Source organism: Mastomys coucha, unplaced genomic scaffold, assembly GCF_008632895.1.
Source record: "Mastomys coucha isolate ucsf_1 unplaced genomic scaffold, UCSF_Mcou_1 pScaffold4, whole genome shotgun sequence".
NCBI lineage: Eukaryota > Metazoa > Chordata > Mammalia > Rodentia > Muridae > Mastomys > Mastomys coucha.
This window is the reverse complement of record NW_022196910.1, coordinates 30,559,903-30,577,993: the sequence shown is the minus strand read 5'-3', so window position 1 is coordinate 30,577,993 and position 18,091 is coordinate 30,559,903. Positions and strand designations below refer to the sequence as shown.

At 32.6% G+C, this 18,091-nt stretch overlaps 1 protein-coding gene across 9 annotated transcripts in view; it reads left to right on the top strand.

Moving 5' to 3' along the window:
* Lrriq1 (leucine rich repeats and IQ motif containing 1) overlaps window positions 1-18,091 on the top strand; it is a 200,863-nt gene that overhangs the window by 173,108 nt on the left and 9,664 nt on the right. For 6 of the 9 annotated variants that reach the window (XM_031349424.1, XM_031349417.1, XM_031349418.1 and 3 more), the window contains 2 exons: window positions 1,658-1,718; window positions 9,610-9,730. In XM_031349424.1, coding sequence (XP_031205284.1) covers window positions 1,658-1,718; window positions 9,610-9,730 — 182 coding nt within the window. Of the gene's footprint in view, window positions 1-1,657; window positions 1,719-8,859; window positions 8,936-9,609; window positions 9,929-10,878; window positions 10,905-18,091 lie in introns of those variants that run through there. The other 3 variants (XM_031349421.1, XM_031349422.1, XM_031349419.1) reach the window with 3 other exon arrangements.

Below are 18,091 nucleotides of genomic sequence, written 5' to 3'. Positions count from 1 at the left end.
TTACTTTTACCATTGACAGCTGAAATTCTGTCATGAAATGAAATGACAAGTCATGAAATGACAGCTGAAATGAAAATTTTATGATGATATATATGACTTAAAGTTTCATATGGAAAGCACAGTGAAAATGGAAACATTTTGCTATTTGACATATCCATTATGAAAAAGAAAAATAAAGTGATGAGTAGTTCATGCTTTATTTTGAAGTATTCCAACTAATGCAAACTTAAATTTATGTTATGTCAAATAATCAGGTTGGCAGAATTTATAGTAACAGCATCCTTAGAATTATAAAAAAATACAACAGAATCTATTTCTTACCTATATTAACTTGACATGAGAGACTGTCCACAAATCAAAGTACTGATGTAGATGTGATAGAGTGAAAAATGCAAACAATATTTTTGAGGATGAATTTTACCTGTTTAAGTATTTAATATTGTTGCTTATTAGTAAATGAAATCTCTATCTAGTAGAAGAAACAAACAATTGCTCAGAATCTCTATTTTCTATTTATTACATATAAAATATTTCTTTGTAATATATTTTTAAAAATTACTTTTAAAAATGAAAAACACTCTCTTCTCTCTCTCTCTCTCTTTCTCTCTCTCTCTCTCTCTCTCTGTGTGTGTGTGTGTGTGTGTGTGTGTGTTGTGTACACATTTTGGGGTTGGTGCATGTGTATATGAGTCCACTTTTAGAGCCATTCCTCAGAAACCATCTATTTTTTTTTTGAACCATTTTGCATGGTGTGCTTGGATCATATTCACTTCCTTCCCAAACCTTTCCCAGATCCAAAACCCCTTCTCCACCCACACATTTTGTGTCTTTTTCTTTAACACCACAATATTTTTTAGGACATGGTCTCTTGTTAGACTGGGAATAACTGGCTTAGGAAAGGTTGTCTATTCAACAAAGCCTACTCTCTCATTACCACAGTGCTGAGATCCTAAACACTGACCACCATGCCTGAAATTCACATGCTTGCATGGCAAGCTCTTTAATTGCTTATCCATCTCTACAGCTTCCAAAGACAAAATTTAATGAAAACAAAAATCAGTGTTCCGATCCAATTAAACTTCATTGTAAATATTAATGGTGTGCATAAGCATGGTAGAGCATTAAAGGAAAAAATCTTTGCAGTCTCAAGTGAAATTTTATCATTGTAAATATTAAGAGTGATGATAGGGCTTGGGATCCCAGTACTCGGAGGTACAGACAATTGGAGGAGGAGTTCAACCTTATCTTTGACTATATGTTGACTTTGAGTCCATCCTGGTCTGTATCACATGCCCTCTTTCAAAGAACCAAAGAAAAAGGGGGGCGGGGAGAGAAAGTAAATGTAATTTAAATACACTTAGTTTTTCTATAATTTAATAACTCTTCCTGTTAATACTTTCAGATTTCTATTCATTGATGTTTGTATTTTAAAAGAACTATAGTTTTGAAGTATTACTTAGAAATTATTTTTATAAAAATTAATTTACATATAGTAGAGGAAGTGAGTGTGTAATGTGTATGGGGATGCATTTATTACATGTAACCTTGATTGAAGCTGTTTTCTCTATTATATATAAAGACATTTGAGCATTTGAAAACATTGCTGTTCTATATTTATGCTGTAACTTGTTTTTCTCTTTCCTGTGTCACCATGTAGCAATCACTTCTTGCCTGAGTTAGATCCAGATGTACTTAAAGGTGGAAGAGTTCAGCTTGTGGTAAGAAATATGTTTAAGGTTAGAGAAAAATGAAAAATGTTATAGACACAAGTGCTCAATAAAAAACACTTTAAAATATGTCCATAATATGTTTAAACTATGAAAAGATGACAACTGTATCTATTTTGGGGCAACCTCAAATGCCACGTGTTAAAATAAAATAATAATATATGTTCTTGACTTCTAGTATAATGTTATAATATGACAGTGTTTAAAATAAAAATTTTATTTGACATATGTAAAAATATTAACTTATTACCATTTTTTAAACAAAATTACTCTGGATGGGAAATTGCTTAATGAGATTATAGTCTTGAAAATTGTAAGAGTTGAATTTGTACATTACACAAGAAAAAAGCAGCAACATGAGTTCCCATCTTAGAGAATCAAGCCCTATTTAAAGGAACAAGTGATTTTCATCAGCTTAACTCTTCTAAGTTTTACGGAATGTGGTGAAACTCTGATAAATATTGTTAGAGCTTTAAGGACAGATCCTAAACATGGCAACAAGAGTGTAGTATTGAAATGGAATGCTTTTGCATGATAAATTCACTTGTCTGTAAGCTACTGGAAGAAATAGAGGAAAGGGGCCACAGTGGACCCTTCAAAGTGGTTCTCATCAAATGAGACATTTTCAGTAGCATCTCAGAAACTTCTAAGAAGAGGTGAGTGTGTGGTACTTCCGTAGTTGATGAAAGCGGATGATGCCTCCCATTTATAAAAACTAACAAATATTCATTGCTAAGTTTCTATACCAGTCAAATAGATTTCCATTTTGTTTCCCACGGATGATTTCATGCCCAAATATACTTTTCTTTATGATAAAAATAATATTATGGTTTTCAGAGCATTCACATACCATTTCTTGAACAAGTTTTTGAACACTTTCCTGCTCTTTCCTGCTTTCCTGAATATGACACACACGTACAAACACACACACACACACACATATATGGAAAGAGAGAGAGGGAGAGAGAAGTAGAAAGGTAGAGAGAGGAGAGAATCTATGTTCATATTCATAATTATCACTCATTAAATATTTTCTTATATTTTAGTAAAAGTTCTCTGTGAGACTATCATGCATATGGCCCTAGTAATATTAGTCTGTCAGTCTGTTAGCAATATATATATATATATATATATATATATATATATATATTATTAATGATATCTTTGAACATATTTGTTAGTGGCCATTTTTGAGAAACAAAGGAGGGAAAAAGCATTAAAAGGCAGAAAATAATTACTAATGTAGATAAATATTATTACTTATATATCTTACTAAACAACATTATATCTTAAGGCATAATCAGTGTCAATTCTGCATGTTGACGAGTTAGAAAATAATATCTATACCTAAGCAAGGCTAAAGTATGTTACATAACCAAAGGAAATTGGAAGTAAAATAAAATATTATTTTAAAATGTATTAGGAAATATGTCAACAATAGAGAAAAGTATGTTGATAATTGAATAAAAATATTAAATGGATCAAGTTCTGGGATTTACCACAGAATATCCATATTTTGCATTCTTCTGGAAAAAGATTCAGATTTTGAAATTAGAAAATATGGTGTTTATTGAATTCCCTATTTCATTTTAGCATATCTATTAATGTTATAATTCCTCAAAAATTGTTTAGGTAATCATATTGTTGAGGTGTTGTGTAAGTTCCCTATTTCTAGATTACACAGTGGTACAGAGAAATCCTGATCCTCTGTTGTAACATAATGTTTTTCCACTGTCTTCCACACTGCTCCCTGACTTAGGTGTATGAGTTTGCTGTAGATTCATCTATTGGGGTTGAGAACTACCAGTATCACTTAATTCCTGTATTATGATCAGCTTTGGTTTTCTGTAATGGTTTGATTGCAGCAAAGAGAAGTTATTTTGTCTTGTTTTGTGCCTTGACCCAAGGTGAGATCTACACTTTTCTGTGAGTATAAAAGTTTGAGAATGCAGTTAGGAATTATTCTGCTATAGTAAAGTATTGGTAGTAGGTTCTCCTTTACAATCCGTGGTCTTACTAGTTCCAGGTAGTTGGTTAGGTATCCAGTACCAGGCATGATTTCCCTCCTGCTGAGTGTCCTTTAAGCCTAGTTAGAGAGCTCATGGTTACCACCAAGGTATGAATGCCATCTTGCACCTATAGGGATATTATCAAATGATGGTCAGTGTTGTGGTTCATGCTGGTATAGAAGGGAGAAATCTTACAGGACCCACAAAGATAAAAGCAACTAATGATAGAGGATTCCCAATAGTGATCCTTTTATTTGTTTATACCTGAAATCAAATATATACAAGCAACATTAAACAAACTTAACAGACTATATTCATATATTTACATGTATATGTATCTAACAATATAATATTATATATGTCACAATAAGAAAGAAAAAGAAAGAAAAAGAAAGAAAAAGAGGCCATATATTTAAAGAGGAAGTTAATAGAAAGGTTACATTGCCAGACTTGAAAAAAATTGATACTTCTTTTTAAGGTAAACCAACATGCAGTAGATAACAGGCAGCTAACAGTATTTCTACTGAACATTTTTCTAAAATATCTGAATATTCATTAAAAATAAGTAGTACTACAGGGGATTAATATGATCAAAATAGTTTGTATGAAATTCTCAAAGGATTATTAAAAATTACTTACTTAAAATACAGCACAAATTTTTACAATAGTTTTGTTTATAACAGCTTCAAACTTAACCAAAGTCCACTCAGTGGGTGAAATTATACACTGGTAAATCAATGTACAATGAAAGGATTGTCCAGCAATATGCAAGATAACTGATAATACAGAGAAGAAACATGATGCTAAATATGAGGAGTTTGCCCCAGATTCCTGTGTAGTATATACTGTACAATTTGTCTTATGTAGCATTCTGAAAACCACAGAGCTAACAGTAGCAAATCAGTAGTTATTGGTTATCCTGAAGATTATGTAAAGGGCTTTCTTTTAGAATGAAACAGTTTTTTGACTTGGTTATAATGCAAGTTTTACCAATATACACATATAATAAAAGGTGGTCGAACTACAAGCAAAACAAACATTTCATCTAAAGCATGCTCAATACATATCAGAGTCTGTAATTTAGTAGTTTTACATCCCAAATATTAATTTAATAATAATAATAAAATAATAAAATAATATTAATTTGTTGGCTTGGTAGATACAAGGGTAATTGTATTATTGTTACATAAAAAATTACTGAGCAAGCTAGACATAGAATGTTAAGGAAATGTTTGGCATTGTTTTCTGCAATCTTCCATGCAAGTTTTAATTAAAAACTTTCAAAATATGATATTTTAATAATAATAATTTAACATTATTTAATTTTATTTAAAGTCTAGGTGTTTCATTGCATATAATTAGATAGTTAGTTAGATAGATAGATAGACAGGTAGATATTTAAAACATGGAAGTTATCTTTTCCACACTCATCAAACATAGTTTCCCACTCACTCTGCATTATTAATAATAAAGTGAATATGTGCAATGATAATGATCTACTATGAAGGAAAACATCTTCATAATTCAGCTCTGCAGAAGTAAAAGTAAGGTTTTTAAGACCTAGAAACAGTCAAATTATAGGGTATTTGTAATATGTGCAGTGATTTTACTAAATCTGCAAATGAGTAAACTAAGTTTATATCTTACAGACACAATATACCGTAAGAAAGCATCTTACAGGAGGAAATTATTAAAATTTGTCTTATTCCTAACAAGAAATGTGCTTAACAAGGATACTTGCTGACAAGAATTTCATCATCTTAGTTGGTTTTGTTGTTTGATTTAATATACTTCACTTACACAAACATAGATGGCATAAGTCCAACTCTTGATGTGACTTCTTTTTGTAAGTTACACATAAGGCATGCAAGATATGTAAAACATAGTTTTGGTGTAGCAAAGCATACTGCTCTATAGTCAGCCTACAATTTTTATAAATAGAATTATATTCCAATTCTAATAAATATCCAGTAGCTTATAAATATCTAGCCTTTTATTATATCTGTCAATTATTATGCAATGTACAAAATTATATTGTTGTGCTTTTACTTGATTGTCTGTGTGGAGAATCTTTCTACATCAGTATTACAATAGTCATAATGTTGATAGGCAATAAGAGTTTTCACCACTATTGCAACATTGGGGACTTGTACTAAACGTGAAATACCTTGATGACCGAAACATCCTTCTGAAAGGATGTTAGTGTGCTCCCTGAAGAGTATAAGCAAATGCGAAAGAAACAAACAAGGACCCCAATACCACCACCAATAACAACACCAACAATTAAAACAACACAAAACAAACAACGAAAAACGCAAGCGAGTTTACAAGAGAATTCCATCTTTAAAACACTTTATTTTCTCTTTTGTAAAAGAAAATGTGTGTAATAAACACCTGAATATTTGTTTTTAAAGAATGATGTGAGGGAGCTAGAGAGCTGGCTCAGTGTTTGAAATAACTGCTTGCTCCTGCAGAGGACCTGGGTTCTATGCCCAGCACCCATATAGGGTTTTGTCCAATCTGCATCTTCAGTTCCAGGGGAACCAACACCCTTTTCTATCTCCTTCGATGTCAGGTTTCAAGTAATACACCTATGTACATGCAGGTAAAATACCCACACACATTAAAAATAAATATACAAAGAATTTAAAGTATGATATTTTCATGCCTTCACTTGTGAAAATACAAAGGCTTTAAGTATTTCTTACAATCATATAGATTAAACAGTTGCCCCTGTTCTTTAATAAATAATGTAAAAAAATTTTTTGGTTAAATTGTGGCAACTATAGGTAGATCAGCCCTTAAATATTTAGAGAGTTCTTTTCAAATTTCATGTCCTTTCGATGAGATATATGTAGGCTTTAGAATTGCATAGATGGACTAGAAAAGGAAACTTGTCCTGAAGAAAAAATACTTTAAAAGATTCTTTTCAAAGTTACTGTTTAGTAATAATTGGTATAGAATTCCATTTATAATATTATATGAATTAAGTTTGTTTATACCATTATTTAACATGATATTTAACATATACTTTTTGTGCCGGGCAGTGGTGGCACACGCCTTTAATCCCAGCACTTGGGAGGCAGAGGCAGGCAGATTTCTGAGTTCGAGGCCAGCCTGGCCTACAGAGTGAGTTCCAGGACAGCCAGGGCTATACAGAGAAACCCTGTCTCGAAAAAACAAACAAACAAACAAAAAAACCATATATTTTTGTAACATAAATATTTAATGTATGGTTAGTTACATTGCTTTAAGAACAGATATCCCTTTATATTCATTGAACCCATATTGCGTGACTTAAAATACAAAAGAAGATATTTGGGAAAATACCCTGTGTGCTGAACTTGTAAATATTTCTTTTGTGTTGCCTCTACACAACATACTATGACATCTCCCCACATGGCAATTATATTGTATTAGTTGTTACTGGTAATGTGTCGATGTTTCTGCGCTGTAGAGATGGATTCTGTAAGTTACATGTAAGCACAGCATCATTTGACATATGTGATTTGTCATCTTCAGTACTTACCAGGGTCCTGGAAACTGTGCATTCAAAAGAAATGCTAAATAAGTATTTTTTGTGTGTGTTCAGTCTGTGTTTACATTACTGTAGCACATTCATGAAAGAAAAACTAAATGAAAGAATCATCACTGTTTCAGCAATTCCAGTGCATAATCACTAGGGTCTGTGCTTCTGGAATTATGGTCATAGCAGCTAAGAGATAGAGAGAAACAGGAAGGTGCCCTCAGGACAAGACATAGCCCCTGGTGACCTACTTCTCCCTTTAACTTGCCCACCTTCCAATTTTTTCCATTTCCCAATTTTTCCAACAGATTTTCAGTTAATCAGTAGATTAAGCCACAGATTCTGTGAGTCCTGATGATCCAATCAGTCAAGATTAGGTCTACCAGCTCAGACCAAGCCATCAGAACATAAGCCTTTTGAAGAAATGTATTATATCCCAATAACAGAAAGTATACAGTAGAAAAGAGATAGATAGATAGATAGATGCATACATGTATACATGCATACATATATACATATATATACATATATATACATATATATATATTTAGTTGATAGAAGAGGGCTAAAGACAACATTTCAGATATAATATTTAAATATTAATCATCTATGGGCTATATCATATTCACTGACAGACATGGATTGAGTTTGTGCGTAAGATTTCTAGGTTTTATAGGCAAAAGCTGTTAGTATCCCACCTGTCAGGATCATTGTCTTACCATGAAATAAAATAAAAAAAATTTCTGCAAGTTTAGATTTGAGCTGTTAGATGCCACTTTTGTGAAGTCATATGTTACTGTTAAATTTGACTTTAAATGTGATTTTATATGTTTTATGGTTTCAATTTAAGAATTGGTCTGAAGGTTTGTTTATAGAGGGCTTGATAAATTTGCTCATTAATTCATATGTCAAGAGCTGTTTGGGACTAATTCCATAGTGTATACAAATTTAAAATGTGTTATACAAAATAAATATGCACAAATAGCAAGTCAAAAGTAAGTTTATTTTTGAGAAAACACAATATTTTTAATCATTTGTGAGTGAAAGTAAGAAGAAAGAGAAGGAAAATGGCAAACCAGATGTGGTGTGTGCTTGTCATCATATCACTAGAGTGCCAGGACAGTCAGGAGGAGACAGTTCCAAAGATGAAAGTGGGGAGGGGAGAATATGGAGGGAAGAGGAAAATGAAGAAGAGGGGAATGTGGGGAAGGGGGAGGAGGAAGAGGAGGAGAATGAAGAAGAGCGAGATGTGGGGGAGGGGAGGAGGGAGGGAGAGGAGAAGGAGGATGATGAGGAAGGGAAGAAAATAAAGAAGGGGTCTGAAGTTAAAGCAGGGAGATATGGTAGAGAGGGAACAGAGGGGAAGAGGTGATATCAAAAAGTAAGAAGATATTTAGATTCTGGTTCCTTGAGTCTATGTAATTCTTCACACAGATAACTTTATAACCGCAGTGGGGGTTTCTTGTCTTTATTTCACTGTGTTTAAAGTTTCCTCCCATCAAACATTTAGAACAATACTTTCTCACAGGGATTCAATTATGCAGTGGTTTGGGGGTAGATCCCATCCACTTAGAGGATGTTTTCTTTTCCATAATAGCATATTCTCCAGTTCACAGCTCAGTCTTGATAAATTCCTAATGATGCCAGACATTCTGTAAGAGAAGATCCTATAGGTAAGAAGCAACTCTATACTGATGCTAAATATTACTGTAACATAGTAATAAAAGGACAAAAATCATTTCTTACAAAATGAATAATCCATTCGGGTGCATGAAATGTGTCTTGAAGTTACTATATATTTAACATGACCTCAAGATTAGACCATTTAAAGTGTAATATTTACACAGATAATGGTTATAATGAAAGGATGTATATAGTCTGTGATGCAATGGTACACAAATATGGGAAATTCATTTTGAGGGTTGTTGATAGAAAATACCACTGTATCTAGTATAAATACAAATACTGGAAAAATAATATAACATGACATTTCTAACATTTAATTAGTATTAAATAATATACTAGATCAGTAAGTGATGTTAAGCTGTTTAAAGTTTCACCCGCTGCTTTTAAGATTGATTTTCATCAAAATTACTGTAGTAAAATGTTTTCTTTTGTTGTACAGACTCAAATAGCAAACCACAATTTTAAAATCGGCTCTTATTTGCAAAAAAATGCTTTGACATAGTGCATTTGTTCTGCCTGGGCAGCAATAAAGGATTGTGGTATCATTTTGAAGAAGGTTGTTTGACAGAGCCTGTTTGTTTATTTGGGGTAATGTGAGCTGCATTCAGAAAATGCCATATTTTGTTTCATGATTGTATACATTCTCCCCCATTGCTCCCAGGCAAGACTTGTAAGCAGAGAAGACACGGATTTAGACCTTTTTTCCACTACCAGTGCAAGTGCTTTGTCTGTGAACAAAGAAAAACAAAGCCAGACACACAGATACTCAGCGGGATCCTCAAGTAAGCTATGGTTTCCTTCAGAATTAATTTAGAAATCACAAATGAATTGATGGAGGCTAATGCCAGCAAGCCTCCTCTTACAGATACGGGTTAGGATGCTCGTCACCTGTGCTGTTCACAAGGAAGCCTTTGGCCTCTTTTCTTCCCTTACATCTCTCCTTTGATATAGACCAAATTAAATTACTTCTAAAAGTAACAGCATCAGTATTTCTTTAATTATATTATGGAAATCAAGCTGCTTCACTCCTCCAGGCCCTTGAGCTTGTTGAATTACTTCATTTGCTTTCTTAGGGTTTTTAGGATAACGTTTTACAGTTAAATTTGCATATTCGATCAGAACATTTGGACCTTTATCATTAATAACTGTTGTAAGGAAAGTTAATTTTAAAGAAAAAAATTCAACTACAGCAGAATTTTACATGACTGAGTGTCAAATGGGGATGGCTTTGAAAAACATTTTTATTTGTAAAATGTCATACTGTTACAGGTGAACTTATAGTCATGCCTACCTCATATGTCTATTATCTGTTACATTTAATTTACAAATAAAACAGCTTAATATACTAATATATGTTACATCAACAAAATGTATCATAGCTAGAAACTGTGAAAACAGTAAATATTTCTTTGAAAATAATTGAAAAGTTTGAAAAATATTGGCATTTTATGAACATAATCTGTTTTTCTGTCTTCATTTAATTTATATTCTAGACAATTTAAAATACACTGTAATACGTTATGATTCATATTATTATTGTTAATATGTTATTTCATATTATATGTGTTAATTTCTCAAAACACAGTGAGATGCAAGTCTACACATAAGGTCATATGACATTGTAATTGCTCATTTTGAAAGCTTGAATACTCCTTGACCTTATATTTATACAAATCAATAGTCTATTAAATGTGAAAATTGCATAGTTGGTGCTTTCCAGATAAAACCTGAAAATCATTCTCAGGCTCTCACTTTTCATCCAGGTTCTTGGATTTTGGTAGGTTATAAGAATTTAAATCCCTTTATGCATGTAGCTTAACTGTGATAAATGTTGGTTTACCTTTATAAAATCATTTCAATATATCTAGTTTGCATATTGCACTGATTTTTAAGACCTTACATTTCTTGCATTTTTGCTCTTTTACTGCAGAACCTGGCTAGTTCCTCTCTCTGATTTAAAAAATATTTTAGGCCGGGCGGTGGTGGCGCACGCCTTTAATCCCAGCACTTGGGAGGCAGAGGCAGGTGGATTTCTGAGTTCGAGGCCAGCCTGGTCTACAGAGTGAGTTCCAGGACAGCCAGGGCTATACAGAGAAACCCTGTCTCAAAAAACCAAGAAAAAAAAATATTTTAGTTTTATTGGCATAAATAAAATTACTTATTGAGGATAAATTCCTGGGTTCTTGTTAGAATATCTTGATCTCATTGATTTCAACTGTGACACAAATATATATGAACAAAACTGTCTATCTTATACATTGAATATCAGTGTTAATTACTGTTGGTAAAAATGGACTTTCTAGAATGAAAAGGAGAAAAAAAATACTGTTTTTCCCCATACAGAGTATAAAAACTTTTCATCAGGACTTATATGTAGTTTACTGGCAGAGTTTGCTTAGCAAGCACAGACCTTAAGTTTGATCCCCAGCACTGACCAAATAAAAAGAAAAAGAAAATAAATAGAAAAAAATTGAACAGTAACAAGAAACTGTTGTTCATCATATGCCATCAGGAACTTATGGCTCAATACATCAATAACTATACTATGGCTCACAACATTATGTTTCATATGACATTGATCCTCAGATAATATGATCATACATATATATACATAATCATAAATAAGATCTATGAGTTCCATTTTTTGACTTGGCTTATTTTTTGTGCCTACCTTTATATTACTTTTAATTTTTTACCAATATCATATAAATGTGTTGCGAACATATTAGAGTACCTCTTACATTCTTTGATCCTACCCCATCTCTCACAGACTCCTATCTCAACCAAGTACAAACTGTAAGACACTAAAAGAATACTATACCAACTGCGTGAAATTCCTATTAGTTGGCAATAGATGACTTTTTTGTGAACACTAGCAATCTTTTAATATGCTTAGCTAGCAGGTGAAATTTCATAATAAACCACTTTAGAAAACGATTATATTAAATGACAAAATGATTGGACAAGTAGTTAGTTATTGTAATTACTCATCTACTCTGACATCAGCAGAATACAGTTGTAAAGACTGTGAACTCTGACATCAAGCATTACTTAGTCATTTCTAAAGGGTTGCTATGAGAATCAAATAGAAAGCATTTAAAATAATATCAGGTCAATAAGAGATAATTATTGTTTTGCTAATCATCACCGAGCAATGCCAGCTGACTTATTATTCTGAGATCTCAAGAGTACAGCTAAATAGGCTAATTTGGGGGGGGTGAACTTTACTTTTAGTCACTTGACCAAAAATAGTTGTTTTAGCCTTTTAGTCTATAGAAATCCTTTAACCTTCAAAGATTTTACAAACTGCACTTTCATGGCCCTGGGCCAACCACTTACAGCATTGAAAGCTCTTTCTCCTTGAGCTTTCCCTCTCTCTTTCTCTCTCTCAAAGCTTGTCACCTTGTTAAAAACTAAAGCATTTCTTTGTTACTTTGAAGGCCGAATCTAGAGAGTGGTTTATGGGTCACAGCTGTGAAACCCTCTTTGAGCCTTTGGACTCCTCCAGACATTTCCCTTCGCTGTTACAATAATAGTGTAGTGTGTATTCTTTGTGATCAGATGAATTCTGATTGTAATATCCTAGATCTACTATCAGAAACAAGTCATATGACTGTGGGTAAATTCAATTCTAAGGAGAAGTTTCCTCTGTAGAGTGGGGATTAGAATATTTCTCTCACAGGGTATTATGAAGAAATGAGTGAAAATATGTAAAACAGGTGACATTATTTAACATATTGAAAAGCTGAAACAATCAGATCCACTGTTTCCTCCTTTTATTGTAGCTTTTGTGTCTTACTGTGTGATTTTAAAACAAACCCACAGCAGACGGCCTGCCTTTTGTATGTCCTTTTACTATGTCAGACGTCAGTAGCAATTATGTCTTGGCCTAGAGAACTTCCTAATTTTTGCCTCCTTTCATCTTAACTTTTCATTAAAAGAAGCCCAAATTACCATCACTGTCTAGATTTCCGAACCATCTTAAAGTTTGCAAGGAGAGAATGGAGGTTTTGTTGTTACCCAGCACTTGGATATCAAGAGAGTATCTTACTTAAGTAATGATTAGGCAAAGTGTTTTATTTTACTATTTTGGCTTACTCTGTTTTTCTCATTTAATATCTACTATCTAATATACATCACAATAATAGTTTTACTATAAATGTATTTTCTCACTTTAAAATACTTTTATTATGGTCTAGGCTTCATGATTAAATTTCTTAGATAATATAAATAAGTTTGAAGAATTTAAAAAATTAGATTTCATTTCTCACCCTCTCTCTCCTCCCCAAAAATATGAGGAAGTAGCTACTTGTATTCTCCAAGTCATAACTTATTTGATAAAGAGTAGAACAAAAAATTTTCAAATCATTTATTAAGTGTTCACTGTTTCTACATATTCACCATGGGGACTTCTGATCATCATTAGGCTTCCTGGGTAGCCTTCATTCGAACAGTTAGCAAAGAGCTGGAGATCAATGGTAGCTCTGTAATAACAGAAAAATAAGCCACAAATCATGTCCTCATTTGGATACATAGAAACTTCTCTTGAGTTGTTAGCCCTTTTCCTCAGGCATTTGTTTTTCCTGACATGGAAGTAAGAAGTGTTCAGCGATGACGCAATGACTGTAATTGCATTGAGAGGGGAAGGCCTCTCATAAGCAGTGTGCTCCCCTTGTCCTGAGAAACCAATTGGTACATGAATGGAGTAGGAAGAAATCCTTTTAAACACAGGCAAATAGTAAAACTCAGTATATGTTTGTAAGGCTATTGAACAATCGTTCTGGATCAGAGGTCCCACACTGAAAAATAAACATTAAATAACAGAGTGTTTATCACAAACTTATTTAAGTACCAAAGCTTTTCTATTAGTAGAAAAGGTATTCTATGTTGTGACTCAAATATATCGACAGTACTTCTTTCAGTTCTTACCCCAAAATGATAAATTTTGTGATCAAAAGCACGAAGTGCAGTTGTTGACTTTCATCCCTAGTAGAATCTTATAAGTACATTCTAAAAATGATTACTACTTTTATTTCAAATGGAATGAGCATATTTAATGATCTAATTTAAAGTTTTTCAAGTCAAGAATCATTGACATGTTGCGTATTGATGCATGTCTACTTATTTAAGTACATACATATGAACATCTTATTTGGGCTAAGCTATACTTAAGATCAAATGCCAAATGAATTTAATGCCTAAGTATTATGATGTATACATTTGGGTTGTTATAAAAGCAACACATCTCCACAGCAGTTTGGATATCTACAATGTATAAAATGCTCCTACAAGCAACTAATACCAAGTTGTCTTTTATGCAATGTATACAGAAGACACACTGAGAATATGGATTTACTGGTCTACTTATGATCATATATTTTTATTACTCTATTATCTTTCAGTGAATATTTTCTGTTGCTAAACTATATACAATTCTTCAATCCACATATGTGATTTAGAGTGATAATAAAAGTTTTTCATGTACAGGAATTGCATTTATGATGGAATTCAACCAACATGAATCTGAGGTTTTTAAGAACTTGGTCTCTATAGTTGGGAAAATTTTCTCCCAGAATCACTAAACAGATTCTATTGGTCATAGCCATGTCATACTAATTTTCTAAGTTTATGGTTCTTGGTCTCTACTCCTAAAGTGCATGTTCCACATCAGGGAATTTAATGAAATATTCTCAGTTCTACAGAAAACTCCTTCTTCCTTCACTGGAGGAGAGGAATGCTAACTGGTGGTGTAGGAAACTAAAAGCTTTGGTAGAAATTCAACAGTCAATTCTCTAGTGTCTAAGAGTATCTGCTATGCCCCAAGTACTCACATTTATAGGCATTCATGAAGACAATCTGACAGTATATGAAGGATTTCATTTCAGGTAAGTTTTTCATGAGGCACAGACTTCTGTAGTTCCTATATATGAAGTCAAGCCATCATTTGTTCATTCAAAAGGGAATGTGGGTTACACTTTGTTGATTCAATATATTACACAAAGAAGAGCAAGACTGCCCTGTCTACCCATCACAGAGTTATGGATCTATATAAATATATGCTGGGGATGTGGGCTCAGGATTTGGTCCTAAAACTCAAGGAAGCTTATTAGAGGGTACACTGTATTAACACTACAGAAAAAAAAAAAAAAACCTCCAAATCTTAATCTTCTTGCAACACTTTTCTAAAAATATTTTCATGAGCAAGCTAAGAATGTATGTCATTATAAAAGAGAAATTCTTAAAGAAATGCCTTTATTATAAATCATGTTGTGAGGCAGAATTTATTGGTGACTGGTAATAACTTGATAATGAACAAAAATTTATAAGTTCATGTGCTAAATTATTGCTTTCTGACTAGAATATCATATATATGTGTAGATATTGAGAGTATATACAAAGGACATTTGTATACAAAGTGAATTGCATCCATTCTTCCATTCACAGCTTGGACTATATTAAGTGCTATTTTATTCACAGTAATTTAGGCATGAAATTGAGAAAAAATTAAGTCACTAAACAAATGTTTATTGATCATCAAGTATAAAATCAGTGACCATTATATATTATAAATTCAATTCTCTATTAAATTTAATTTCTAAATTCTAATATTTTAAAAATATTAGTCTCGCTGGGCGTTGGTGGCATACTCCTATAATCCCAGCACTTGGGAGGCAGAGGCAGGCAGATTTCTGAGTTCAAGGCCAGCCTGGTCTACAGAGTGAGTTCCAGGACAGGGAAGGCTACACAGAGAAATCCTGTCTTGAAAAACTTAAAAAAAAAGAAAAAAGAAAAAAGAAAAAAAAGACAAAAGAAAAAAAAGTATTAGTCTCCACCTCTATATGTTATAATTATGTCCACCACAGCAAATATTATGATTTTGCAATGAAGAAGAGACCTCCATTTTGTTTTCAAAATTGTGAAAATCTCAATGGAATTTCAAAAATATCAGTACTTCTTGTATGAAATACCTTTGTTTCCCTCCCCCCTCTGGAAGCATTGATAATAAACTCCATTCAATACAAATGTGCTAATATTTCAAAGTAGTAATTTTTTTCAGTTTAAGAATCAATGCATGTAGCTTCCAGCCAGCTCTTTCAACTGTGAGGATACTTGATTAAATGAGGTTGTATGTTTTTCAAAGAAACTCTATCAAACATAACACTTGTTCTCTCTGAGCAGAACTCCTTAAAATGTTACTTTTATAAGTTATCATCTGAGTAGATCTAGTAACTGTCACTAGGATGGACTGCTGGTATGAGGACCTCCTAAGAGGGACCTTGACATGGTAATATGACTGTCAACAAAGAAGCCATTTTGAATAAAATAAATATATAGTAGGTCATACTTGATTGCATCTCACCAGCCCAAATGATAGAAGCCCCATCTCAAGCAAGATGGGGGTTCTATCTCAAGTTGTTCTCATCTTGCTGTTAAGTATGAGAAAAGCACAATAATGTGATATTTTTGATATTACCACATTAATTAGATAAATGTATAATTTTATATTTTATAATATCAACAGATAGATGATAGATAATAGGTAGATGACAGTTCTACATATATAAATACTTATATACATACATGCATGCATGCATATGTAAATACATAGGATAAGATAGATAACAGCACTATAAGATAGAAATGTAGAAAACATCACATCCTAATTCTTGCTACATGACTATTTATAACTTCACATTGTTTTATAAAGTTTTCAAATACTATCATATCTTTGAAGGGTTTTCCTGCTCATTCTGTCATCATATTTTACAAACTCTTTTGCCTATTCCTAACATATAACCCCTTTAAAAATCAAGCTTCAATAACTCCAACTAGTACTTGACTATCTAGACATTTATGCTACTTTCTATAGGTCCCTCACATTCCAAAACTTGAATTTATAAACATTATTTTTTCACAAAATATTAGAATCTTCTTAGACTTAGTTAATTACCTATTAGTGTTTGATGACCAAACAGATTCTATTTATATTTAGTTATATCCAGTTTACACATTTTCGTTTGTTTTTTTTTTTTCTTTTTTTTTTCTTTTTTTCTGAGACAGGGTTTCTCCGTGTAGCTCTGGCTGTCCTGGAACTCATTCTGTAGACCAGGCTGGCCTCGAACTCAGAAATTCGCCTGTCTCTGCCTCCCAAGTGCTGGGATTAAAGGCGTGCGCCACCACTGCCTGACTCGAGTTTACACATTTTCATATCAGCTGAAATTATATTTTTAAAATAATATATTAAATTTCTTTTCAGTTGTCCACTGAATGACTAGAATTTTCTGTATACCAGCATTTTTAAAAAGAAAACATGAAAAATTTAAGTGAATAATTAAAAAACTCATGTAGTTATATAATTCTAGAATACTTTCTACAAACATTATATTAAGGAATATGATATGAAGAAATCTTTTATTTTCTGTCTATTTTTACAAGGTTGTCAGGACATACTATTCATAATGTCAAAATATGTTTATGCTTCTATGAACATAACCACAAATATATCCTAGTATTCTTTGAACAACATTCAGTAACAGAAATCTTCCAAGGCTTTTAGTAGTATACAGGAAGTTGGTTCAATACATATAAAAGATATAGAAAATCTAAAAGTATCTTTTAAAGAAATGATTATGAAGTTTAAATTTTTTGTTGAGGATATAAGATCAATAGACAATAAGTAGAGATAGATGATAGATATATAGATGGGTAGATGGATCATGGATAGACAGACAGACAGATAGACAAAATTTTACTGTGTTCACAGACTGATGACTTTTCTTCATTTTTGGTTGTATATGCCTGATTTCTAGATACGGTATAAGCCCTAGCCAATGCTTGTATAAGCAGATATCTACCTCACATTTTTTATTTTCCAATGATGTTGTCTATATTGTTATTGTATTAAAGCCATGCTTTGTTACTGAATATGAAGCAAAATTTCTTCTTTAAGATAAATTCTAGTCAGGTGGATAGTAGTGATGCACTGCTTTATTCCCAGTACTCAGAAGGGAGAGAGGCAGGCAGATTTCTAAGTTGAAAACCAGCATGTTCTACAGAACAAGTTCCAGGACTTCCAGAACTACACTGGGAAACTCTGTCTTTAAAAAAAGTAGGCAGGCAGGCAGGCAGGAAGGAAGGAAGGA